Source organism: Sardina pilchardus, chromosome 15, assembly GCF_963854185.1.
Source record: "Sardina pilchardus chromosome 15, fSarPil1.1, whole genome shotgun sequence".
Taxonomy (NCBI): Eukaryota; Metazoa; Chordata; class Actinopteri; order Clupeiformes; family Clupeidae; genus Sardina; species Sardina pilchardus.
In genome coordinates, this window is record NC_085008.1 from 14666157 (window position 1) to 14692889 (window position 26733).

Here is a 26733-nt window from a genome sequence, read left to right on the forward strand (position 1 = left end):
TTTGAAACAGTTGTGGACAGAGGAAGTAGTGAAACAGGATCTGTAGTCTTAATGAGATTGTATGCTTAAAGCCTGAGACAGAGGGTGCCTCTCATATAGCGTTTACGCGTCCTCTCTCGCTCCTCGATCCTCACTGATCTACATAAAGAATGATGGAGCGGCAACAATGGGATAGTCTAGCCCTTCTTCTATCTTTCTTTATGTAGATCATTGAGGATCGAGGAGCGAGGGAGGACATATAAACACTGCTTGAGAGGCACCCACAGTAAATACTTTAAAAGTTGTATGTAGATAGTCTAATTAATGTTGATAGACAGAATGTTTCATGGATGTTGATAGGCAGATTGTTTAATAGATATTGATTGACAGTTTAATGGGTGGATGAGTGAATGGTCTGAAGAAGATGAATGGATAGAAGGTTGGATGGAATGTGCCTTATATTCTTGTTAAGAGAGACACTGATACAGCTCTCTGAGAGTAGTTGATACAGGTGTAATCAATCATCACTGTTGATAGACAGTTTAATGGGTGGATGAGTGAATGGTCTGAAGAAGATGAATGGATAGAACGTTGGATGGAATGTGCCTTATATTCTTGTAGAGTGGAGAGACACAGCTCTCTACTGAGAGTAGTGGATACAGATACAGGTGTAATCAATTTAACTGGCTAGTCTAAAGAGAGCCAGAGTGTAAGCCTGAGACAGAGTAGATTGTTTAAAAGTTGAATGTAGATAGTCTAATTAATGTTGATAGACAGAGAGTTTAATGGATGTTGATAGGCAGATTGTTTAATAGATGTTGATAGACAGTTTAATGGGTGGATGAGTGAATGGTCTGAAGAAGATGAATGGATAGAAAGTTGGATGGAATGTGCCTTATATTCTTGTAGAGTGGAGAGACACAGCTCTCTACTGAGAGTAGTGGATACAGATACAGGTGTAATCAATTCAACTGGCTAGTCTTAAGAGAGCCAGAGTGTAAGCCTGAGACAGAGTAGATTGTTTAAAAGTTGAATGTAGATTGTTTAAAAGTTGAATGTAGATAGTCTAATTAATGTTGATAGACAGAGAGTTTAATGGATGTTGATAGGCAGATTGTTTAATAGATGTTGATAGACAGTTTAATGGGTGGATGAGTGAATGGTCTGAAGAAGATGAATGGATAGAAAGTTGGATGGAATGTGCCTTATATTCTTGTAGAGTGGAGAGACACAGCTCTCTACTGAGAGTAGTGGATACAGATACAGGTGTAATCAATTCAACTGGCTAGTCTTAAGAGAGCCAGAGTGTAAGCCTGAGACAGAGTAGATTGTTTAAAAGTTGAATGTAGATCGTCTAATTGATGTTGATAGGCAGACTGTTTAGAATGGGTGGATGAGTGAATGGTTTGAAGAAGATGAATGGATAGAAAGTTGAATGGAACTAGAAATGCAATTCCAAGGAATTACCAGTGCATGAAAATGCAAAAATAGATAGATAATGTAGATATGGTTACTAAGGTGTAGCTAGGGTAAACATGGTGGTTGCATAGTTTACAGAGAGTTGATAGTGTGAAGGTAGACAGTTTAAAGATGAAACATTCCAGTTCTAACTTAACTAATGATTTCTATTCATGTTAAAATGTTGATTAGCTAACTTAGCTAATGATTTCTAGCAGTTACGTTAAAAATGCTTATTATGCTAGCAATGCTAACTTTACTAACAATGCTAACCAGGTTGATTAGCTAACTTAACCGATGATTTCTAGCAGTTATGCTAAAAATGCTAACTATGTTAACAATGCTAACTATGCTAACTAGCTAACTTGCTAGTGAGGACTTTTATTTTGAAACATTTGTTGCTAGGGTATCCATGGTGGCCACTATCAGGAAACAAGAAGTTACTGCAGTATAATCATGTTGGTTGCTATGGAAACGGTCATAAACGCTTAATTTTAATGGTTGCTATGTTGGTTGCTAGGTACATGGAGGTTTCATGTAGTTGACTGGAGGCATAGTGGATGATAACTGACAGTTGGAATGGTTGAACAGTTCAATAGTTGAGTAGTTTCAATGGTTAAATGATTTAATAGTGTATTATTGCAGTGAGGACCTTTATTTTGAAACAGTTGTGGACAGAGGAAGTAGTGAAACAGGATCTGTAGTCTTAATGAGATTGTATGCTTAAAGCCTGAGACAGAAGGTGCCTCTCATAGCGTTTACGCGTCCTCTCTCGCTCCTCACTGATCTACATAAAGAATGATGGAGCGGCAACAATGGGATAGTCTAGCCCTTCTTCTATCTTTCTTTATGTAGATCATTGAGGATCGAAGAGCGAGGGAGGACATATAAACGCTGCTTGAGAGGGACCCACAGTAAATACTTTAAAAGTTGTATGTAGATAGTATAATTAATGTTGATAGATAACATGTTTAATGGATGTTGATAGGCAGATTGTTTTATATTGATTGACAGTTTAATGGGTGGATGAGTGAATGGTCTGAAGAAGATGAATGGATAGAAGGTTGGATGGAATGTGCCTTATATTCTTGTTAAGAGAGACACTGATACAGCTCTCTGAGAGTAGTTGACACAGGTGTAATCAATTTAACTGGCTAGTCTTAAGAGAGCCAGAGTACTCTTAAAGCCTGAGACAGAGTAAATAATTTAAAAGTTGAATGTAGATAGTCTAATTAATGTTGATAGACAGAGAGTTTAATGGATGTTGATAGACAGATTGTTTAATAGATGTTGATAGACAGTTTAATGGGTGGATGAGTGAATGGTCTGAAGAAGATGAATGGATAGAATGTTGGATGGAATGTGCCTTATATTCTTGTAGAATGGAGAGACACAGCTCTCTACTGAGAGTAGTGGATAAAGATACAGGTGTAATCAATTTAACTGGCTAGTCTTAAGAGAGCCAGCCTGAGACAGAGTAGATTGTTTAAAAGTTCAATGTAGAGCGTCTAATTGATGTTGTTGATAGGCAGACTGTTTAGAATGGGTGGATGAGTGAATGGTTTGAAGAAGATGAATGGATATAAAGTTGGATGGAATTAGGAGGACTTATTTTGATACTGTTGTGCACAGAGGATACAGGGGAACAGAATATGTAGTCTTCAGAGAGGAGCCTGAGAGAAACTGACAGTTGGTGCCCAGGTGGCTGACCAGCTGGGGTAACATTCTAATTGCTGCCGTGATGTCATAATGAGCAATGTTAAGTCTATGGGGGAAATGGTGATAGTTTTTAACTAATAGTTTAAAAAGTATAAAAGTTACAAAGTTGAAAAATACAAAGCACATATGGCATAAGCAAGACCTACGCAACAAAGTTTGAATGAAGTTTCTACGTTAAACGGTTGAAGCTGAATTGCGAGCGTTAGAAGAAGAAGTTTAACTAGAAATGCAATTCCAAGGAATTACCAGTGCATGAAAATGCTAAAAAAGATAGATAATGTAGATATGGTTACTAAGGTGTAGCTAGGGTAAACATGGTGGTTGCATAGTTTACAGAGAGTTGATAGTGTGAAGGTAGACAGTTTAAAGATGAAACATTCCAGTTCTAACTTAACTAATGATTTCTATTCATGTTAAAATGTTGATTAGCTAACTTAGCTAATGATTTCTAGCAGTTAAGCTAAAAATGCTAATTATGCTAGCAATGCTAACTTTACTAACAATGCTAACCAGGTTGATTAGCTAACTTATCGATGATTTCTAGCAGTAATGTTAAAAATGCTAACTATGCTAACAATGCTAAATTTGCTGACAATGCTAACCAGGTTGATTAGCTAACTTAGTTGATGATTTTTTGCAGTTATGCTAAAAATGCTAACTATGTTAACAATGTTAACTATGCTAACTAGCTAACTTGCTAGTGAGGACTTTTATTTTGAAACATTTGTTGCTAGGGTATCCATGGTGGCCACTATCAGGAAACAAGAAGTTACTGCAGTATAATCATGTTGGTTGCTATGGAAACGGTTATAAACACTTAATTTTAATGGTTGCTATGTTGGTTGCTAGGTACATGGAGGTTTCATGTAGTTGACTGGAGGCATAGTTGATGATAACTGACAGTTGGAATGGTTGAACATTTCAATAGTTGAGTAGTTTCAATGGTTAAATGATTTAATAGTGTATAATTGCAGTGAGGACCTTTATTTTGAAACAGTTGTAGACAGAGGAAGTAGTGAAACAGGATCTGTAGTCTTAATGAGATTGTATGCTTAAAGCCTGAGACAGAAGGTGCCTCTCATAGCGTTTACGCGTCCTCTCTCGCTCCTCACTGATCTACATAAAGAATGATGGAGCGGCAACAATGGGATAGTCTAGCCCTTCTTCTATCTTTCTTTATGTAGATCATTGAGGATCGAGGAGCGAGGGAGGACATATAAACGCTGCTTGAGAGGGACCCACAGTAAATACTTTAAAAGTTGTATGTAGATAGTCTAATTAATGTTGATAGACAGAATGTTTAATGGATGTTGATAGGCAGATTGTTTAATAGATATTGATTGACAGTTTAATGGGTGGATGAGTGAATGGTCTGAAGAAGATGAGTGGATAGAAGGTTGGATGGAATGTGCCTTATATTCTTGTTAAGAGAGACACTGATACAGCTCTCTGAGAGTAGTTGACACAGGTGTAATCAATTTAACTGGCTAGTCTTAAGAGTGCCAGAGTACTCTTAAAGCCTGAGACAGAGTAAATAATTTAAAAGTTGAATGTAGATAGTCTAATTAATGTTTAATTTAAAGTTTAATGGATGTTGATAGACAGATTGTTTAATAGATGTTGATAGACAGTTTAATGGGTGGATGAGTGAATGGTCTGAAGAAGATGAATGGATAGAATGTTGGATGGAATGTGCCTTATATTCTTGTAGAATGGAGAGACACAGCTCTCTACTGAGAGTAGTGGATACAGATACAGGTGTAATCAATTTAACTGGCTAGTCTTAAGAGAGCCAGCCTGAGACAGAGTAGATTGTTTAAAAGTTCAATGTAGAGCGTCTAATTGATGTTGTTGATAGGCAGACTGTTTAGAATGGGTGGATGAGTGAATGGTTTGAAGAAGATGAATGGATATAAAGTTGGATGGAATTAGGAGGACTTATTTTGATACTGTTGTGCGCAGAGGATACAGGGGAACAGAATATGTAGTCTTCAGAGAGGAGCCTGAGAGAAACTGACAGTTGGTGCCCAGGTGGCTGACCAGCTGGGGTAACATTCTAATTGCTGCCGTGATGTCATAATGAGCAATGTTAAGTCTATGGGGGAAATGGTGATAGTTTTTAACTAATAGTTTAAAAAGTATAAAAGTTACAAAGTTGAAAAATATAAAGCACATATGGCATAAGCAAGACCTACGCAACAAAGTTTGAATGAAGTTTCTACGTTAAACGGTTGAAGCTGAATTGCGAGCGTTAGAAGAAGAAGTTTAACTAGAAATGCAATTCCAAGGAATTACCAGTGCATGAAATGCAAAAATAGATAGATAATGTAGATATGGTTACTAAGGTGTAGCTAGGGTAAATATGGTGGTTGCATAGTTTACAGAGAGTTGATAGTGTGAAGGTAGACAGTTTAAAGCTGAAACATTCCAGTTCTAACTTAACTAATGATTTCTATTCATGTTAAAATGTTAACTATGGTAACAATGATAACCAGGTTGATTGGTTAACTTAGCTACTGATTTCATGCAGTAATGGTAAAAATGTCAACTATGCTCACAGTGTTAACAAGGTTGATTAGCTAACTTAGCTAATGATTTCTAGCAGTTATGCTAAAAATGCTAACTATGCTAGCAATGCTAACTATGGTAACAATGCTAACTTAAACTAACAATGCTAACCAGGTTGATTAGCTAACTTAACTGATGATTTCTAGCAATAATGCTAAAAATGCTAACTATGCTAACAATGGTAAAATTGCTAACAATGCTAACCAGGTTGATTAGCTAACTTAGTTAGATGTTTTTTTGCAGTAATGCTAAAATGCTAACTATGTTAACAATGCTAACTATGCTAACCATGCTAACTAGCTAACTTGCTAGTGAGGACTTTTATTTTGAAACATTTGTTGCTAGGGTATCCATGGTGGCCACTATCAGTAAACAAGAAGTTACTGCAGTATAATCATGTTGGTTGCTATGGAAACGGTCATAAACGCTTAATTTTAATGGTTGCTATGTTGGTTGCTAGGTACATGGAGGTTTCGTGTAGTTGACTGGAGGCATACTTGATAACTGACAGTTGGAATGGTTGAACAGTTAAATAGTTGAGTAGTTACAATGGTTAAATGATTTAATAGTGTATTATAGCAGTGAGGACCTTTATTTTGAAACAGTTGTGGACAGAGGAAGTAGTGAAACAGGATCTGTAGTCTTAATGAGATTGTATGCTTAAAGCCTGAGACAGAAGGTGCCTCTCATATAGCGTTTACGCGTCCTCTCTCGCTCCTCACTGATCTACATAAAGAATGATGGAGCGGCAACAATGGGATAGTCTAGCCCTTCTTCTATCTTTCTTTATGTAGATCATTGAGGATCGAGGAGCGAGGGAGGACATATAAACGCTGCTTGAGAGGGACCCACAGTAAATACTTTAAAAGTTGTATGTAGATAGTCTAATTAATGTTGATAGACAGAATGTTTAATGGATGTTGATAGGCAGATTGTTTAATAGATATTGATTGACAGTTTAATGGTGGATGAGTGAATGGTCTGAAGAAGATGAATGGATAGAAGGTTGGATGGAATGTGCCTTATATTCTTGTTAAGAGAGACACTGATACAGCTCTCTGAGAGTAGTTGATACAGGTGTAATCAATTTAACTGGCTAGTCTTAAGATAGCCAGAGTGTATATGCTTAAAGCCTGAGACAGAGTAAATAATTTTAAAGTTGAATGTAGATAGTCTAATTAATGTTGATAGACAGAGAGTTTAATGGATGTTGATAGGCAGATTGTTTAATAGATGTTGATAGACAGTTTAATGGGTGGATGAGTGAATGGTCTGAAGAAGATGAATGGATAGAAAGTTGGATGGAATGTGCCTTATATTCTTGTAGAGTGGAGAGACACAGCTCTCTACTGAGAGTAGTGGATACAGATACAGGTGTAATCAATTTAACTGGCTAGTCTTAAGAGAGCCAGCCTGAGACAGAGTAGATTGTTTAAAAGTTGAATGTAGAGCGTCTAATTGATGTTGATAGGCAGACTGTTTAGAATGGGTGAATGAGTGAATGGTTTGAAGAAGATGAATGGATAGAAAGTTGGATGGAATTAGGAAGACTTATGTTGATACAGTTGATACAGGGGAACAGAAAATGTAGTCTCAAGAGAGCCAGCCTGAGAGAGAGAGAGAGCTGCTGCACCTGGACTGGCCACCTGGCGTAACATTCTAATTGCTGCCGTGATGTCATAATGAGCAATGTTAAGTCTATGGGGAAATTGTTAATAGTTTTTATTTAATAGTTCAAAAAGTATAAAAGTTACAAAGTTGAAAAATACAAAGCACATATGGCATAAGCAAGACCTACGCAACGAAGTTTGAATGAAGTTTCTACGTTTAACGGTTCAAGCTGAATTGCGAGCGTTAGAAGAAGAAAAATAACTAGAAATGCAATTCCAAGGAATTACCAGTGCATGAAAATGCAAAAATAGATAGATAATGTAGATATGGTTACTAAGGTGTAGCTAGGGTAAACATGGTGGTTGCATAGTTTACAGAGAGTTGATAGTGTGAAGGTAGACAGTTTAAAGATGAAACGTTCCAGTTCTAACTTAACTAATGATTTCTATTCATGTTAAAATGTTGATTAGCTAACTTAGCTAATGATTTCTAGCAGTTACGCTAAAAATGCTTACTATGCTAGCAATGCTAACAATGCTAACCAGGTTGATTAGCTAACTTAACCGATGATTTCTAGCAGTAATGCTAAAAATGCTAACTATGCTAACAATGCTAAATTTGCTAACAATGCTAACCAGGTTGATTAGCTAACTTAGTTGATGATTTTTTGCAGTTATGCTAACAATGCTAACAATGCTAACTATGCTAACCATGGTAACTAGCTAACTTGCTAGTGAGGACTTTTATTTTGAAACATTTGTTGCTAGGGTATCCATGGTGGCCACTATCAGGAAACAAGAAGTTACTGCAGTATAATCATGTTGGTTGCTATGGAAACGGTCATAAACACTTTTTAATGGTTGCTATGTTGGTTGCTAGGTACATGGAGGTTTCATATAGTTGACTGGAGGCATAGTGGATGATAACTGACAGTTGGAATGGTTGAACAGTTCAATAGTTGAGTAGTTTCAATGGTTAAATGATTTAATAGTGTATTATTGCAGTGAGGACCTTTATTTTGAAACAGTTGTGGACAGAGGAAGTAGTGAAACAGGATCTGTAGTCTTAATGAGATTGTATGCTTAAAGCCTGAGACAGAAGGTGCTTCTCATAGCGTTTATGCGTCCTCTCTCGCTCCTCACTGATCTACATAAAGAATGATGGAGCGGCAACAATGGGATAGTCTAGCCCTTCTTCTATCTTTCTTTATGTAGATATTTGAGGATCGAGGATCGAGGGAGGACATATAAGCGCTGCTTGAGAGGGACCCACAGTAAATACTTTAAAAGTTGTATGTAGATAGTCTAATTAATGTTGATAGATAGAATGTTTAATGGATGTTGATAGGCAGATTGTTTAATAGATATTGATTGACAGTTTAATGGGTGGATGAGTGAATGGTCTGAAGAAGATGAATGGATAGAAGGTTGGATGGAATGTGCCTTATATTCTTGTTAAGAGAGACACTGATACAGCTCTGTGAGAGTAGTTGATACAGGTGTAATCAATTTAACTGGCTAGTCTTAAGAGAGCCAGAGAGACAGAGTAAATAATTTAAAAGTTGAATGTAGATAGTCTAATTAATGTTGATAGACAGAGAGTTTAATGGATGTTGATAGGCAGATTGTTTAATAGATGTTGATAGACAGTTTAATGGGTGGATGAGTGAATGGTCTGAAGAAGATGAATGGATAGAAAGTTGGATGGAATGTGCCTTATATTCTTGTAGAGTGGAGAGACACAGCTCTCTACTGAGAGTGGTGGATACAGATACAGGTGTAATCAATTTAACTGGCTAGTCTTAAGATCCAGAGTGTATCCTTAAAGCCTGAGACAGAGTAGATTGTTTAAAAGTTGAATGTAGATCGTCTAATTGATGTTGATAGGCAGACTGTTTAGAATGGGTGGATGAGTGAATGGTTTGAAGAAGATGAATGGATAGAAAGTTGGATGGAATTAGGAAGACTTATGTTGATACAGTTGATACAGGGGAACAGAAAATGTAGTCTCAAGAGAGCCAGTGTGCCTGAGAGAGAGAGAGGAGCTGCTGCACCTGGACTGGCCACCTGGCGTAACATTCTAATTGCTGCCGTGATGTCATAATGAGCAATGTTAAGTCTATGGGGAAATGTTTAATAGTTTTTAATTTACAGTTTAAAAAGTATAAAAGTTACAAAGTTTAAAAATATATTGCACAGGTCTCCTTAGTAAGACCTACGTAGCAAAGTTTGAATCAAGTTTCTACGTTAAACGGTTCAAGCTGAATTGCGAGCGTTAGAAGAAAAAGAAAAATAATAATAAGAAACCTAGGAAGAACAATATAGTGCATTTTCATGCACTATAATAATAAGAAGCCTAGGAAGAACAGTACAGTGCATTTTCATGCACTGTAATTAGGAAGACTTATGTTGATACAGTTGATACAGGGGAACAGAAAATGTAATCTCAAGAGCCTGAGAGAGAGAGAGAGCTGCTGCACCTGGACTGGCCACCTGGCGTAACATTCTAATTGCTGCCGTGATGTCATAATGAGCAATGTTAAGTCTATGGGGAAATGTTTAATAGTTTTTAATTTATAGTTTAAAAAGTATAAAAGTTACAAAGTTGAAAAATACATTGCACAGGTCTCCTTAGTAAGACCTACGTAGCAAAGTTTGAATCAAGTTTTTACGTTAAACGCTTCAAGCTGAATTGCGAGCGTTAGAAGAAGTTGGAATAATAAGAAACCTAGGAAGAACAATATAGTGCATTTTCATGCACTATAATTAGGAAAACAATTAACAGCTGAATGGCTTCACATCAAATGTTCTTCTAAACTAGAGCTCTGCCTCTGGCGTGTTGTGAGTGAGCCTTGCCTTCAGTGATGGCTCCCTTGAGCAGCTGCTCCCCCTGCTGGAGGTCGGAGGTATCACCGCGCAGCAGCAGGCGGGAGCGTGAGCCGGCGTCCTCCGCGGTGCCCACCGACGCGGCCATGTCCGCAAACAGCTCCAGCTTCTCCGTCAGGATCTGGCTGATCTGGGAGTCTTTAGAGTTCAGGCGCTCTGTGTGAACCCAACAGGGAAGAGAAAGTCAGACTAAAGACCAAACATAACACAACACAAAAAACCCCACCACCGTAGAGAGGAACAGATGAGTAACTCCTGTGGCCAATGTGATGTAACTGGGGCATGTTGTGATCAGTTTTGCCAGCATCCGTGCTAAAAACAAAAAGCTAAAAAGAATTCTGAGAAGTGGTAACATACAAGAGAAGTGCTGTGTGAAAGTATTGGGGCAGGTGACATTCTTAGAGAAGATATAATGTTCCCATCATGCATAATTAATAATCATGCATAACACAAAGTTATATTTGAGAATAATTATTGATTTACTTAAGTTAAGTGATGCTACCTTGTAGTCCCAAAGATGATTTGTTTCCACAAGAAGTGAAATATGGGTACAGTACTGAGCTAAACCAACAATGCCCCCTAATGGTGAAGACTACTAGAAGGCTTTACTAAATAAGGGCCATGGATGTGAGGTGGAAACTGACCTTGGAACTCTTTGAATCTGACAGCTCGGGCCTCCTCTTCCTCACTGAAGAGCCGCTCCTCGGTGGTAGGGCAACTGAGAAGGGACAAAAAGGTGAGGAAAATGTGACACACACACACACACAGACACACACACACACACAGACAGACACACACACACACACACACACACACACACACACACACACACACACACACACACACACACACACACACACACACACACACACACACACACACACACACACACACACACAGTAAATAATCTTACAGGTTCGGATATGAACACATACAAACACACACAACACATTTAGATACAGAGACACACACACACAAGCAACAGTGTGCTGGACAGCATACCTCTCCACAGCCTGTCTGATGTGAGTCATCCAGGTGTTGCGCTCCTCTTTGGAGGTGGTGTGGATCTCGTACATCTCGGGCTCATTGGAGGAGGCGCAGATGAGGAACATGGCCTTCTCCTCATGCGCCACCTCCCGCACAATAAGCTTCTGCAGTGAGATCACCGACGGCTTGTTGTCCTGGGCCAGACAAAACAACATTCATCAACACTGCAGCCTCAAAACACTTGTGCTGATTCAGCTGTGGTGAAACCCAAAGACAGATGTAAATCTATATTACGTCATTTTTCTTTTGGTACAACATATGATTTTACTTTGTATTTAAATATTATGAAACAATTGTAAAAGAAGGCCAGAAAAAAAAAACAACCAAAATAAAACGAGCAACAACAACTAATGACTAGGTGGATACATTGGGATCAAATGCATCATTCACAAATGAACCGCCTAGACAATAACAACTATTGTTGTGACTGAGCTGTCAGTTGATCTATTATAGCCTAAAGGATGTTTGAACCTGATGTTTACAAACAGAAAAGGCAGCCAAAACTCACCACAGTGGAGAAGACAAATCTCTGGTCCTTCTCTTGCAGCAGTATCAAGACATCAGTCAACAGGACTGCCAAAATGTCTGAAGGGAGTTCAAGAGTACATCAAGTGTGAATGTGATGAGTGTGTGTGTGTGTGTGTGTGTGTGTGTGTGTGTGTGTGTGTGTGTGTGTGTGTGTGTGTGTGTGTGTGTGTGTGTGTGTGTGTGTGTGTGTGCGCGCAGCTTGTTTGTGTGCCTTGAGATCAGCGATCATGAGATCATGTGCATGCCTGTGTGGTTAGGAGCTTGTGTCAAAGAGAAGGTGAGAGTGTGCCTATGAGCATGAAGGTATGAGTGAGTGTGTGTGTCTGTGTGTGTGTGTGTGTGTGTGTGGGTGGGTGTGTGAGAGGAGGTTTTGCGGTTTGATTATGCAAAAGTGTGAGAGAAAGTATAAACGTGAGAAACAGACAGGATGTGTCTTCATGAGGTGACATATCATCAGTGAAGTGCAGCATATATAAATGTGCATGCGTTTACAGGTTTGTACGCGTAGACAAGTACGTGTGTGTGTCTGTGTGTGTGTGTGTCCGTGTGAGTGTGTATATGTGTGTGTGTACATGTGTGTGTGTGTGTGTGTGTGTGTGTGTGTGTATGTATGTGTGTGTGTGTGTGTGTGTGTGAGTGTGTGTATGTGTGTGTCTGTGTGTGTATACGTGTGTGTGTGTGTGTGTGTTTACCTTTAAGCCTCCCAGAGGCGGCCTTCCAGTTGACGGTCCCCTCGTGCAGGAGCCTGCGGCGGCCCTGGGCCAGGTCCTCGCGGCGGAACACGCGGCCATCTTTGATCTTGCCGTGCGACTTGGGCTCCACCTTGCTGGCAATGTCCCGCAGCCTCGACGCCTTCTCGTAGTCGCTGACCTGCGTGTCCACCTGCGTGATCACCTCCTTGATCAGGCCCAGCGCCCGCGTCAGCTCCTCCTGCTCCTCACTGCCCGCTGTGGACACATTTGAACCATTTAACCATTATGTCCACATGAAGAAAATGGTGCAGGAACATGAATATTAAGGATGCAGTACTGTACCAACGTGTGGACCAGTGGCATGCACCAGGTCTTCACAATACTTAGCTCTTAAGGGTATAAGTAGCAACGTCTCTGCCATATGTGGCAGCTGCCAATAATAGCATAGATGGCTCAGTACTTTGCAAGCTGTTTAGCCCTTACTACCAACCACTACAGCCCACACTACAAACCAGTGTGTGTGGCCACACACACACACACACACACACACACACACACACACACACACACACACACTATGGGCATGAGCTCAAAAACCAACCAACCAACCTACAGGCCACCATCTAAAGCACCTTTACCAGTAAGTGTGAAATGTAAATGAGTATTAGTACTGTAAATGATTAGATGTAAAGGGTAAATAAGCAATAGAGTCACTATCTGTATGTGAATAAGCAGGCTTGGATTTGGACAACATTACCTTCTGTGTTTTGCAGAATGCGCTCCACCAGTACAGGGTATTTAGTGATGCGCTGCGTGACCAGCAGGATGCATTCTGGGACTCCTAACCGACGAACGATGGACAAGTTTCCAATTTTCTGCCACAAAAAAAAGGGGAAGACGCATTATGTTACACCCAAGTGCTGACAGGGTCCTTCTAACCCACAAAGGTCTCCAGACAAACCCCACACACGCCAACACAGGAAACGAGTGTGCTGACTCTCAGCACCTCTCACATCTGGCTCTTTGGACATCTGATTTCAGCACAAACCTTCTCATTTTTGAAGCAAAAGCATGCTTCCATAAATTCTTGTTTTTGTTTATTTCATAGTATTATTTCTACATCAGTGTCAACTTGAACACTAGTTGACCTTTACACGGTGTCAGCAGCTTTTGCAATGCAGCTGTGCCACAAGCAATTTGCCCCCCATGCCCATCAATAGCACAGCTGTGAGTAAAAGGAAAAGCCCTCTTTGAGTTTGGTGTGTGGATGTCCTCACCCGTATCTGGTTCTGGAACTTCTTGTTGCTCTGCAGCTGCTCTTTGTAGAAGCTGACGGCCTCGCTGTGGTGGCTGCAGAAATCGCCGTAGCACTCCTTCATCCTCTCGCCACTCTCACCAGAAAACTGCGGCAGGACAAGCAAATACAGCAGTGGCGTAATGAGAACAGATAAACAAATCGAACCCTTATTGCACCAAAATACCGACAAGAATTCATTGACACTGAGATTGTCAATGTGAAACGGTAAAGGGGATTTCTTTGGGTGTCTGCACAAATATGTTTATTGACATTAATTGTTCACATGGACTTTAGTCTCGAGGAACTACATATCCGCATTCAACCGTTAGTATGGAGCAGCAGCCGGTGTAGGTGAGTGTGCATGTACCTGAGACACGAGGATGTCTGCCAACCGGGGTATGTTGTAGTTGCGGTCGCTGCCCGGCTGCAGCGATTGGCTGCGGCGCTCCTTGAGGCGGGACAGGAAGTGCGTGTGCAGCTCCAGCAGCCCCTCCAGCCGAGGGAAGAGGCGGCGCTCCTGTGAGTGCAGCGCGTCCCTCAGCTCGTGCAGGTACACACGCAGCATCGTCTTCAGCGTCCGCACGTGGTGCACCTCCGTCTGGATCAGCTCTGCATGGATAGAGACAGAGAGAGAGAGAGAGAGAAAGAAGGAAGAAAGAAAGAAAGAGAATGAAGAAAGAAAGAAAGACAAACAGATATGCATAAATAAATGACGACAAATGTGCAACATACACAATAACAAATGTGAACATATGCAACATACCGTATGCAACACATTCAAAGGCAATTGAATGCATACACCTGCTGACACTCTCACAACTACAGACACACCCACACACACAAATGATCCGAACCAAGCATGTTCACAGCACACATTTGCAAATCAAAATACATGCACACACCCACATGTACATGCACACACCCACATGAACCATCCAGACGTACATATTCACGATGCATATTTGCAAATCAAAATATACACAAACACATGCACTCAAACCATCCAAATACTGTACACATGTCACACACTCATCACCATGGGTACCACTTGACATTTACCGGGGACTGCACTCAACACGCACAAAACATTACTTTCAGGGAATAGTCATTCCTACAGAACCTATTTAAACAAGAATAATAATAATCCTTACAAATACAATATGGATTCAGTATCAGCACATCAGCATCAGACAAGTCTCTACACTAGGCGAGGTGAGAGCATGAAAGAGGTCGCTTACCAAATATGACATCCTGCCGTTTGATGGCCTCCTTGGAGTGGGTCTTGAGATACTGCTGATCCACGGCCCGGCTCCACGACTCCAGCTCATAGTCCTGCGCGTCAGCCTCCAGGTCCACTCGCACCCCAGCAAAGTAGTCTTCTACAGAGGGAGAGGGAGAGAGGGAGAGAGAGAGAGAGAGAGAAAGAAAGAGAGAGAGACGGAGAGAGACAGAGGGGGGGGGGGAGAGAGAGAGAGACAGGGAGAGAAATAGTGGGGGTAAAAGATGGGGAAATTATAAAAGAGAAGAAACAAAGAGAATGAGAGGAAGACTGACTGGGGGATGTAGGATAAGAGAGTGACTGGATACACCATCACCCATTGCCAAGCTCAGTGTGCACCCTCACCGTCTACGATGATGGACTCGGTGGTAGAGGGGGCCAGGGAGACCGTGTCCTCAGCGAATCGCTTAATCCTGCCTTCCGTTTCATCCATCTCTCCTGGAAGAGATCTGAGAGAGGCAACGCTTTCAGCCAAGATATACAAACAAAAAAACACATCCAGCACTGAGCATTGGTTTCTTACCCCCCCCCCCAAAAAAAACATTTAAACGTAATGTTTTCAACAAAACACTATGCATCAAACAGTTAGTATGGAGCAGTAGTTAAATCTCTATTGATTTGGCAGGTTCTGGGCTCCCAGTGGAGGGAGGCTGGGTCTCCACTGACCCTGAGCTGCTGCAGTGGTTGAGGGTGGAGTTGCTGGTGGTGGCGCTCGGTCCTCTCGGGGTGATGGTCATGCCTGGGGCGCGTGGAGGCCGGCAGGAGCCATCGGCGGCCCAGGGGTGCAGAGTCGTTGTCGTCACCGTCTGCTGCTGCTGCTGCTGCTGCTGAGGCGACTGGTGTTGGTGGTGGGATGAGGTCCCGGCGCAGGGCTGGTCCTTGATGGCTGTTGAGGAGGGAGAGGAGGACGAGGGGTGAGAATGCCGGTAGCGCTGCAGCCAGGTGGGCGGGCGGGAGCCCAGCAGGCTGCAGCGGAGCAGGTTGCCGTGCAGGAGCATCCGCATGTCCAGGCGCCGCGAGAGGCCCCGGGACGCACGGGCGGCCCGCCGCTGCGCAGCCCGGTTCGACCCGCCGCCGACCGCCAGGTCCATGGACCGACGAGCAGAGGTCTGAAGCCAATGCGTTAATGCTAAAGTCGAACAGCCAGTCGAGAATTGGCCGCCCGGCGAAGTCTGAGGCGGCCTTTTATAGAATTCCACACCCACCTCCCTGCAGGGAAGCTTCTAGAAATCACACATCTTGAATTGTCTATGTTTTACACCCTGCCCTCCTCCTAGACCACTCCTGCAGGGTGGCTGTGGTAGGCCAGCCAGAGTGAGAAAGTCTGATTAGTGAGGGGGGGGGGGGCACTTCTACTGGGGGCTCAGGCACCAAGCCTCTCCAGAGATCACTTCTGGAGCTTAATTCACTCAAGGAGGGCAGCAGGCATGAGCGCCATAATCAGGGAAAAAAACAAGCCCCATCACCTGGGGACAGGAGAGCAGCAGACACTGCTTAATCTACAGCAGTATGTTTAACAGAGAGCCTTCAAAGAGACCAGGCTTTCGCCAAGGCTTTTCTGTACATGCACTCAATTCACTTAAATAATCCAACTATCCATGGGAAAAGAGCCAGTTAACACTTCAATTCCATATTAATAACACAAAGTGCATTCCCAAAAGTGAAAAATACAAAAAATAAAAAGGCTTGTTCTAGCTTCAGATGGAATGTTCCAGATGAAGAATCCAGAGAGAAGCATGGTAGATTTAGACCATGGGCTAGACATTGGTTAAAATGTTTAAAACTTTTTTCAGAACAAACAGCCTTGTGGAAACAGATTTGCAACAAAGGCGTGATCAGAAATAATTTAAATTCTCAAAATTACGTGTTCAACTTGCCATCTACTTAATTGTGCTCAACATAACACAATTTCTTATTATTTCGAATAAAGAGTAAATATTTTGCCACATCCATGCGATTGCTTGCGTAAAGGCTTGTTCATATAATTATGTGCATTTTTTCTTTCTGCAAAGTATTGCTGCACTATCAAACAGCGCACGTCTTTTGTTATCATATGGCAATGGATGACATCATCTGCATACAAACTGTAATACAAACAGCATTGTAAAAGTGATATAAATCTCCTACAATCTCCCTCATACAGTTATGTGTAACACTGTGCTGCTGAAACTCATATATGCCACACAGGAACAGAGTAGCGCTGGATGACCTGCAAACGTTTGTAGCTTGCTCAAAAAATATATAGTTTATCAACATGTCAGTGCCATTACAATAACATGTCATTTTTCCACTGTTTACGAACAAGATAGTCAAAATGCTGTACTGTAACAGTTCACTCTGTAAGTAGTTTCTTATGTAAGCTATGGACAGTAAGTGAAAATGCAACAATACAATGTTACACCATATGGTATGTGAGAATTTGGCTAGGATTCATATTTACAGTGAACATTTAGAATATTGTTTATATCGCAGTTTGTCACCAGATCATGTCATTCAACAGAGGCCCAGACTTTGTTTTACACTACTACAGTGTTTCCAGGAAGGATGAAATGCATCAGAACACATATACAAATTGGAAACATCCCTTTGGTAAAACTAATGTGCATACACAGTGCTCTTCTTTATGTATCAAGTGTACCGGTGACACATTTTGACCAGTTCAGGGCCATTAAGGGAAAGGTAATTTAGCTACATAAACTATATTCAAAAAGCCCATACCTCTAGATGCGATGTAACATAAGATGAGCTGTGCATAGACTATGTAGGCGAACCAGCGGTATGGCTAATACATTTTGGCCTCTACTATAAAGGGAAAGCTAAATAATCACCTAAACTATATATTTTCTAAATGTCTATCCTCTAGATGTGATCTAACATGCTCTACGACTTCTCCCTCCTTCCTGCATGCTTTGACTTACCATTACTTGTTCATACTGTCCTATATTGTATGGAATTTGTATAAAAGCCATGGTATATACACTTTAGCTACCACTTTGCAGAGGTTATCATATAAGATTCAGAATATGTCCCTCTTGCAGATGGAGGATTACATAGGTCATTGATAGACCTTTTCACTTCAGATGGTACCAATGGTGATTTTTTTGTCTGAGGCCCATGGACTACTTGTTTCAAGTTAGCAATTTGCACCTCTGTTGCCCCTCACACTTCCCGCTGAGCTGTGGAAACCTGGCCTCTCCATCCGTGTGGGGCAGAAAATGCTAGAATCTGATGACAAAAACACCAACTAATCTCCTGAGGCCTCACTGGTGGACACTAATGAACACTGCTGAGGGAAGGGAAGGGCGAGAGAAAGCCTTCTCATTTCAACCACTTCCTAATCTCACCTTCACATGGCCAGAGGACAACCAGATAAACTATACCATGACAGGTAAACATATACAAATGTAGTTTTTGTTCAGGGTATGTGGGTCATCCAAACATGTTTTGTATTGAAAAACACACATTAAGGGTCCTTAATTAATGAATTTGTGGGATGTGAAGCTAATCCTTCAGGTGAGGGAGGCTGATTTAATTTGCCACGGAGGGACCCTTGTGATCTTCTCCTGCCAGGAGTGCACGCCTTGAGCTTAATTGACCAATCGAATGGCAGGGAGGCCAGAAAAACAATAACAATGGCAACAACAACCATGACTCATCACAGAAGTATAGAATAATACTATGGAACAGTGAAAAAAAAATGCTTGAGGTGTTTATAGGGTTGGAAAAGGGCGGAAAAATGTCTGTACATTTCTGGAAATTTTCTGTGGGAAGATATTCCAAATTGGAAGTTTTCATGGAATTTTGGCTAATTCATACAAACTGCTTCATAAAAACATACATTTAAACATTTTGTTTTATAGTAAGCAATATGATTCATTCATATTTTTGCTTAATGTATCATATTTAGACAGCTAGCGTGCTACCAGGAATTACATTCTCTACCTATGGTTTACCAGCATGCTAAGCTAACCGCCAGAGCTGTTTATTGGATCCTGTTCGTCTGTCTATTTTTTTTACTAATGTTAGCTAGCCAAGACTGCCATGAACACTGACTGAATTTGACTTGTTACACAAATGACAAAACGTATTCTAATCTTCGGTTCGCCAGCCAAAGCAAATCGCTAGCAGCAATCTATTGACACAGAAACCACTGAACTGCCCAAGGTATGCCATACTATTCAACAACAAAATCCAATTGGTTGTAACATTGACTGACGATCACTTTGTCCAGTCAGAATCCCAGAAAATGGTAAAACAAATAAAACAATTATAAGAAAATAATGTTAATTGCATATCACCTCACACCTTTTAGATTATGAGCTAAATCAGACCAGTAATATGACCATATGATTATTAACCATCCCATTAGAGATGGAAAATATGTCCTCCTGTTTGAATGAGGACCAAAGTGATGACGAGCCCAGAACTGGGCAACTCTTTTTGCAAACTTCCCTCAGTTTCCCACCCACCACTCCCACATGATATGGGAGTCTATGCTGATTGCTGAATGCATGTGATTGGCATATGTGCAGGGTAGAAATTCTACTGAATTCGCATTAAATCAGGTTGTTTTAACTAATATGTTAATAATATTACTAGTGTAAAACTAATGAGATGCTAGGTCAAAGACCAGGGAGAAAAGGAGGCTAAGATCTAGGCTGTGCAAAGGGTCAGTTAATAAAGCTTCTTTACACTTATAGGTGTAAACAGACACAGGTTTATCTCTGAGGGGATGTTCTCCATGCAGTGAAGTACACTTGCAATGCCATTTATAGCCTAGTCAGTGTTGGGGGGAAAAAATAAAAACATTTTGTTCATATCCAGCCGTAGTGAAAATTAAAACTCCTAACTCCTAAGAAGAAAATGTAAAAACAGGGCCCGGGTTGAAAACTCCTGCAGTTTCTTTTTGTGAGAACACACTAACACCTTTAATTGGTAACGTGTGCTTGCTTGGATGTCTGAGTCACTTACTTTGTGCTGGGCCACTGGTCTTCACAGATTCTCTGAACTGTTGAGAGAAAACAAGGTAACTGTAAACTTCTATAGCTGGAGGAATTAATTCTAATCGTTAAGAAGTGCTGTTGACTATGACATACAGTAGGGCACTCCTACGGAAGACCCACGCAAAAAATCTAATCTACAGTTGAGCTTGATGAGCTATTACAAATCCAATTGCTACTACACCTCTTGCACCATTACTAAACACCTACTGAGCATTAGTTAATACAAATATATGCAGACTGTCTAACGAATATATAACATATATCTCTAGACATTTCTATGGGCCAATGTATGAATGTACTGTTAAAGCCAGTGATGGGAAACACTTACCTTGTGTTTACTGCTACTGCACTCTGCCAGCAGACTCTTGCAGCTCTTGTGGACGTTCACAGCACAGTCTGTCAGGCGGAGACAGAACAGAGGTACATCAGTGATGCCAACCCGCAAGCTCAGGCCACAGCGGTCTCAATGCTGCGGATTTGCTTGATTAGCAGTGCACCTCAAAGCAGCAGTAAGCTGTTTTTGTCACACACTAGCTAAAATCCAAGCCGTGCCTTGCAAAACATCAATAACAGCGCAGCTGCCACTGATAACAAAAACTAGGTAGATCACTAACTGATGTATTGTGGCATGTGTGTGTATGTATGTTTGGCGACATCAAACTCAAAATGCTGTTGTGGGGTTTTGGGCCTGAATTAGAAAACTACATCATGAACAGCCTAGATGACTACAGGGAAGAACAGCAGGCCTACTCATCTGTTATAACCACACAAGGCACTACACTATCCATCAACTAAAACATATGCAAAATGAAACATGCCTAATGAGTGGTTAATGTGTGAACTTCGCTTGCTCCTCTGTCAGTCGAAGTTTAAGCATGGCGTATGCCTCTCCTTCCAAAATATTGATTAATCACTAATGGATTACTGACCATAATCAATAGAATAGAAGAATAGAATATATACTTTTTTGATCCCGTGAGGGAAATTCAGTTCTCTGCATTTAACCCAATTTAACCGAATTAGTGAACACACAGCACACAGTTAACACACAGTGAGGTGAATCACACAACCCAGAGCAGTGAGCTGCCTGCCCAACCAGCGGCGCTCGGGGAGCAGTGAGGGGTTAGGTGCCTTGCTCAAGGGCACTTCAGCCGTGGTGACAAGCCCGATGCGCTAACCAGTACACCACGGCTGCCCCTCATCAGTGTGAGGCAAGGTTTCTGGACTATGGTTGAAACCATTCCTGCACACCCACCCACCCACCCTTCCCCCCACTCAACATCACACACAGCTGATTAAAAAGATTTAAACATTCAACTGCACTGCTAGACTAAGCTGTGTCACATGATAGACAGGGCTGTCATATTCAAGATTATCATGAGTTAGGTCAGGCTCTTTGAGGGTGGGTGGAGGTACTTAACGTTCCCAGACATCAACAGCATGATCTAAACGGCGGCAGTGGAGACGCATACTGAAACCAAATCAAACTTTTGCAGTCCGACAAGAAGGCCAACACGGCCAAACGGCAACAGACACTTGATTCATAACAAAAGTGAAAAACACAATCCAACCACAAAAACAACTGCCAGTACTCTGGCAGAAAGACACAATCTACATACAGCATGGGAACCAATCAATAACCCCAATGGTGCTTTACTGAAGATGTGAGTATGCAAGGCCAATGGTGGCCAGATGGAGTTAGACAACATGGTGCTATTAATTTATCATAGGACTTGTTCAGGGCAAGATGAAGGGCCAGGTTTACAGGTGAACGACCCCCACAAGGTTGGGCTCCAACAGCAAGGAACCCAGCCAATCCATAATGGCTGCAGTTAGGCCTAATAATGGACTGCCAATTGCTTGTAAATCTTTTCAACTCTCCATGATAAACAGTGCTTTCCTTAGTGTTTTAAAATGTCATGCTGAATATTTAGCTGGACTTAAGTAGCTGCTACGACATAGTGAACTAATGCTGTGGCTGAGAGCTAATCATTTTGGTGTGGTGTGCATGTCTGATAGAAGCTACAGCCAGACAACGTCAGCAGATGTACTCTGGTTGCTCTAGCTCACACACACAATATGTGGTACTATACCCTGTACCTGCTACATGGCCTAAAAAAGCAGCTTGTGGTATATTTCTGCAAGCCATTCTTGCACATGAGAGACTGTGGTCGCTTGACTTTGCTGTAATTATCTGTCCAGAGGCTGAGGCGGGGAGCTGGAAGGCTGTGTTCTGAACAGAGAGAATGTTCTGTGATTGGGATTTTAACAACGAATAAGCCACAAATAGATTACCTTGTTTGATAAAACTCTGCTTGTTCAATGTGCAGCCAGATATCAACGCACTACTGCAAATACCTCACCTGCAGCCACCTTAATCACCATTATTGATTATGAGTTGGAACTGTTACTGAGGCTAGAGTATGTCAACACTATGAAAACGCACGCATGCATGCATGCACATGCACACACAACCACGGCTGCAAACTGAAGCAATCAAGCCTATGCATTGACACATACCTTGTGCCTTGTGCACCCATTCAGCATTTTGACTTCTGCAGGACTTAATGCAACTGGACAAGTTATGGTGTGTACTTTTCTAATTACCATTTAACTATCCTAGCTATCCTGGAGATTTTGGTGTGTTCTTTTTTACAACATTACACAATTCAATGTTTTAAGATAATTGAAGATAAGAGATAGACATGAATTTCTATAAACTAGCACTTGTCTGATGAGACTGATTACAAAGGTCTGAAACTGGGTTAACTGTGTGGTTGTAGCTACAGGGATGGGCTTTGATTGTGCCCATGTAAGGGGTGAGTGTGATGTTTTACCACAGTAAAGCAACATCCACTGCCATCCCTACAGGCATTTTCCCACTTTTCATCAAGCCAAAGCCAGACTTCCAGCCCACTTTGGATGGTCTATGTCAATCAGTTCATGAACAACTTGAACCTGACTAGGTCAGCCCCATAAGAGGAAAGATTGTGGGGGAAAATGCTCCTTAAAAAACAACCAATAATCTTAAGCACAATCAACTGTATCAACAACAATCATGTCCACTATACCAATGATAGGCAAAGTACAGAACAACCATATGTTCAATACCAGCTTGAATTGTATTAAAAACAAACATTGCTCTTGGCAACAATAATGTAAAAAAGTAGCACATCTGGTAGTGGTACATACATAGCGCTTGTGTTTCTGTGTGCATACAGTGTACGTGTGTGTGTGTGTGTGTGTGTGTGTGTGTGTGTGTGTGTGTATCGAGGCAATCCCTTGCCTCTTCCTGCACCTGCTCACTAACACAGCAGACATCAAGGGTGTGCCCTGCAGCAGCAGGTGCTGTCTCTCCACACCGCCACCACAGAGAGAGAGACAGACAGAGAGAGAGAGCGATAGACTGAAAAAGAGAGGGAGAGGAAAACCAAGAGAAAGTGAATGCTTGAGAAATAAGAGCATACTGGAAGAGATGGAACCACCACCCAAAGCATGAATCCCTGAGCACTTTTGTACAGCAGTGCACAACCACAGTATGACTCATCTCCAGTTGCCAAACATTCAAGGTAACAGACTCCTCTTATCCAATTGTCACAGACTGGGAATACAAACAATCTTTACAAGAAAAAGATATTGACATGGACATTGTGCAACACCAATTAAACAGTAAAACACTTTAAAATAGAGGGTATAGGCTATCTATCCTACATTACTCTCTCTCCATACAGCACTGTTTCCCCATAGAAGGGAACAGCTATACTTTAGTCTAAAGGGTACGAGGTGAGGGCTTTTGAAACTTTCTAAGCGCAGTCACTGATAATGGAACCTTAACACCTAATTGACACTGAAGCACTTATCTACAGCACTAACAATCATTTACTCACTAAGAGCCCAATGGAAACCTACCTATCCACAGTCCTGTCCCTTACACGGACAAGGCTACATCTGATTTATCAGAACAGTTGTAAATAACACTACAACTCATTAAGTCCTCGAGCGTCAAGGTCAACTTCACAGAGTTGCAACAGAATGGCTAAGGATACATTTCCCCACACAGACTTCCTTATCATGTTGAATATGCTCCATCACAATTCATTTGAACACAACATGGCCATCTTAGCCTTGCTGAACAGATTTCATCACATTTCCTACCGAGGAATTACATACATACAAACACACACACACACACCACAATCAACCTGTACCCAATACAAGGCACCTCACCAATGAGGTCTCTGCGGAGGGCATGCCTGCCCAGGCTGGTTGCTGCTGGTGGTAAGAGGGGAGGAAGCGTAGACCAGAAGACTGAGGGGCAGCCAAGCGTGCAGACACAAAACTAAGCTAAAGTGAGTAGCCTACCAATGCTCTAGTCTAGCAGGTCTGCCAAACCCAATCAACTACATGTGACCATTCCCACGAACGAATTCAGGGGCTTCCAGAACTCAGCAAACCTGACGGCAGAGGTTCGAGTAGGCTACCAATCACTCGATATGTATAACGTGGGACGACGAGACGTCTAAAATTCTTTTAAACCGTTTAATTTGTCGAATACAGTGTGTGATGAGGCATCTAAGCCCTTCAATTTCAATATCAACAGAGTGATATATTTGGTAGAATCTACTCCTTTCCAAAAAGAATAAAACCAACCTAATTGTGATTAACATGACCTGACAGTCATTTTGTCCGCGAGATTTCTTAATTTGCCAAACAGTAACGTTAACCTAACCTGAAATATTTGAGTTCGTGCCTTAGAAACGAGTCATACTCTCGACGTATGTGACGACGTTAAACGTTAACTGAACGTAGGAGTACATGATTAACTGTTAAACAATAAACATTTTTTCAGAACAAAAACATCCACTGGAGCCCTGATGCGGCCCTAACATTAGAAACATTTAAGCTGCCTGCTATCTACTAAGTAGCGTTGACTAATACCATGCTCGATAACTGTCGCACAGACTGTTAATGTTACTTTGTAACTTATCTTGACAAGACAACTAGTTAAGAGATTCAGGTCGTACAAATTGTAACAAACTAACGTTCCATTCAATGTAAGCTGAAACCAACATCAAGCAGCTAGATTCTAATGACCACAAGCTAGGCAGCCAAGAGGGGATGTGTCCTCTAACGTTATTTGAGTGGCAAGGATGCGAGACACTCAGCTACCCAACCGTCTAGTATTTGACACCGGAACAGCAGTTAAATTCAATTCCATGCACTTTCCGAGAGTTTTTGTTTGTTTATTTGTTTTTTATTTCTGTTAAAAAAAAAACAGTTCTTACTATACGTTTCATCTTGCATTTGTGCTTCTAACTAACAGCTACTAGCGATAGTTGACTACCCGTTGCTGCCCACAAAACCAAACATTAACGTTGTGCTACATCTCTATCAACCAAACAAGATAGAACACTTAAAAATATCCAAATAATATTTTCACTCTAAAACATTATCGCAGAGTTTGGCGAAAATGATCTCTTTGATAATGGCTTAGACATGGCTCCAAGAATAATTTTCAACAGGTTGTTGCTAGCTAATCACTTGCAGTAGCTCTCTAGCTATGGTAGGATAGGCTACATTGGTTGTCCAGCTGGCTTCAGGCTAACGGTACGAACTAGCCAAGTCAAACAAGGTAGCTAGCTGACTGGCTAGCTCACTTGTTATGTTGGTTGGATCAAATGCACCTGATGCGTCTGAACATCGGCTTACCGTTTTGTTTCGGTCAAGACTTCTGGATTATGTTTAGAGTCCCTCGTCATATCCCAGGTAATCGAACGACACATCACTTGTTCCAGTACAAAACCATGAAAATAGATTTATTGCCTGCATAGTTTGTCGGATGCTGAGTTTAGTCCGCTTCTTGGATTCTCAAGGCATTGTGGGAACAATCACAGGCACACAATCCAGACCAAGCATTCCAAAGCCGATTCACTGGGTTGGGGCCCGATTTAAAGAGACAACAAACAGTTATAACATGGCATGCAAGTAAGGTGCAACATATCAGAATTTTTAAAACCGAATTAAGTTGGCATTTTGAAACTTAAATTGACGAATGACAGGCTAGTCCACATGTTGTGAGTTCTTTATAAATGTCAAAACGGCCTATAATAACCTAGGCCTACATTATTACGATCATTTTAGGAAACAAAACCACAAGTGGTTGGATTTCATTAGACTTTCTTTAATGTCCAGTGCAGATATCTATGTGAGACTCCCCCAAACAAATTAATCTAGGCCTACTTCAAAGCTTTCCACTCATGGTGTTCCCCTTTCAACACATCTCTGCTGCAGCGCTAGTCTGGACAGTGTTCAACAATCGGGGGGCAAAGTAGCTCTCGGCTATTCTGAATGCATGCAGCTTTGAGAGATATATCAGGACGACTTGTTTGGTAAGCAGTCCGGTTTAAACATTCATACATCATATTTCCCAACAGTGCTGTGACCGCTCGGGAGTTATGTGTGCTCTGAGTGTGTGTTTCATCACATTGTAGCCTATGACTGAAGACACATGCACTGCTCGATACAGAGGAAGCTTAGTCGAATGGATTATCATGCCATGATGTGAGTACATAAACCATATTGAAAAATGTATTATGGGGTCATCAGGGTCCACAGTAACCAAAAATGTATTAGGCTATAGCCTAGTCTATGGTAGCCTATATGCCTA

At 41.4% G+C, this 26733-nt stretch overlaps 1 protein-coding gene across 3 annotated transcripts in view; it reads right to left on the reverse strand.

Moving 5' to 3' along the window:
* The window catches only part of arhgef18b (rho/rac guanine nucleotide exchange factor (GEF) 18b), a 52615-nt gene that overhangs the window by 16172 nt on the left and 9710 nt on the right, over positions 1-26733 (reverse strand). For 2 of the 3 annotated variants that reach the window (XM_062555842.1, XM_062555843.1), the window contains 13 exons: positions 20395-20462; positions 20035-20071; positions 15730-15949; positions 15409-15512; positions 15023-15163; positions 14152-14393; positions 13765-13890; positions 13245-13362; positions 12488-12742; positions 11776-11852; positions 11223-11401; positions 10865-10938; positions 10191-10376 (listed from right to left, as the gene is read on the reverse strand). In XM_062555842.1, the coding sequence (XP_062411826.1) occupies positions 10191-10376; positions 10865-10938; positions 11223-11401; positions 11776-11852; positions 12488-12742; positions 13245-13362; positions 13765-13890; positions 14152-14393; positions 15023-15163; positions 15409-15512; positions 15730-15949; positions 20035-20071; positions 20395-20462 (1827 nt within the window). Of the gene's footprint in view, positions 1-10190; positions 10377-10864; positions 10939-11222; positions 11402-11775; positions 11853-12487; positions 12743-13244; positions 13363-13764; positions 13891-14151; positions 14394-15022; positions 15164-15408; positions 15513-15729; positions 15950-20034; positions 20072-20394; positions 20463-24293; positions 24346-26733 lie in introns of those variants that run through there. The other variant, XM_062555844.1, reaches the window with a different exon arrangement.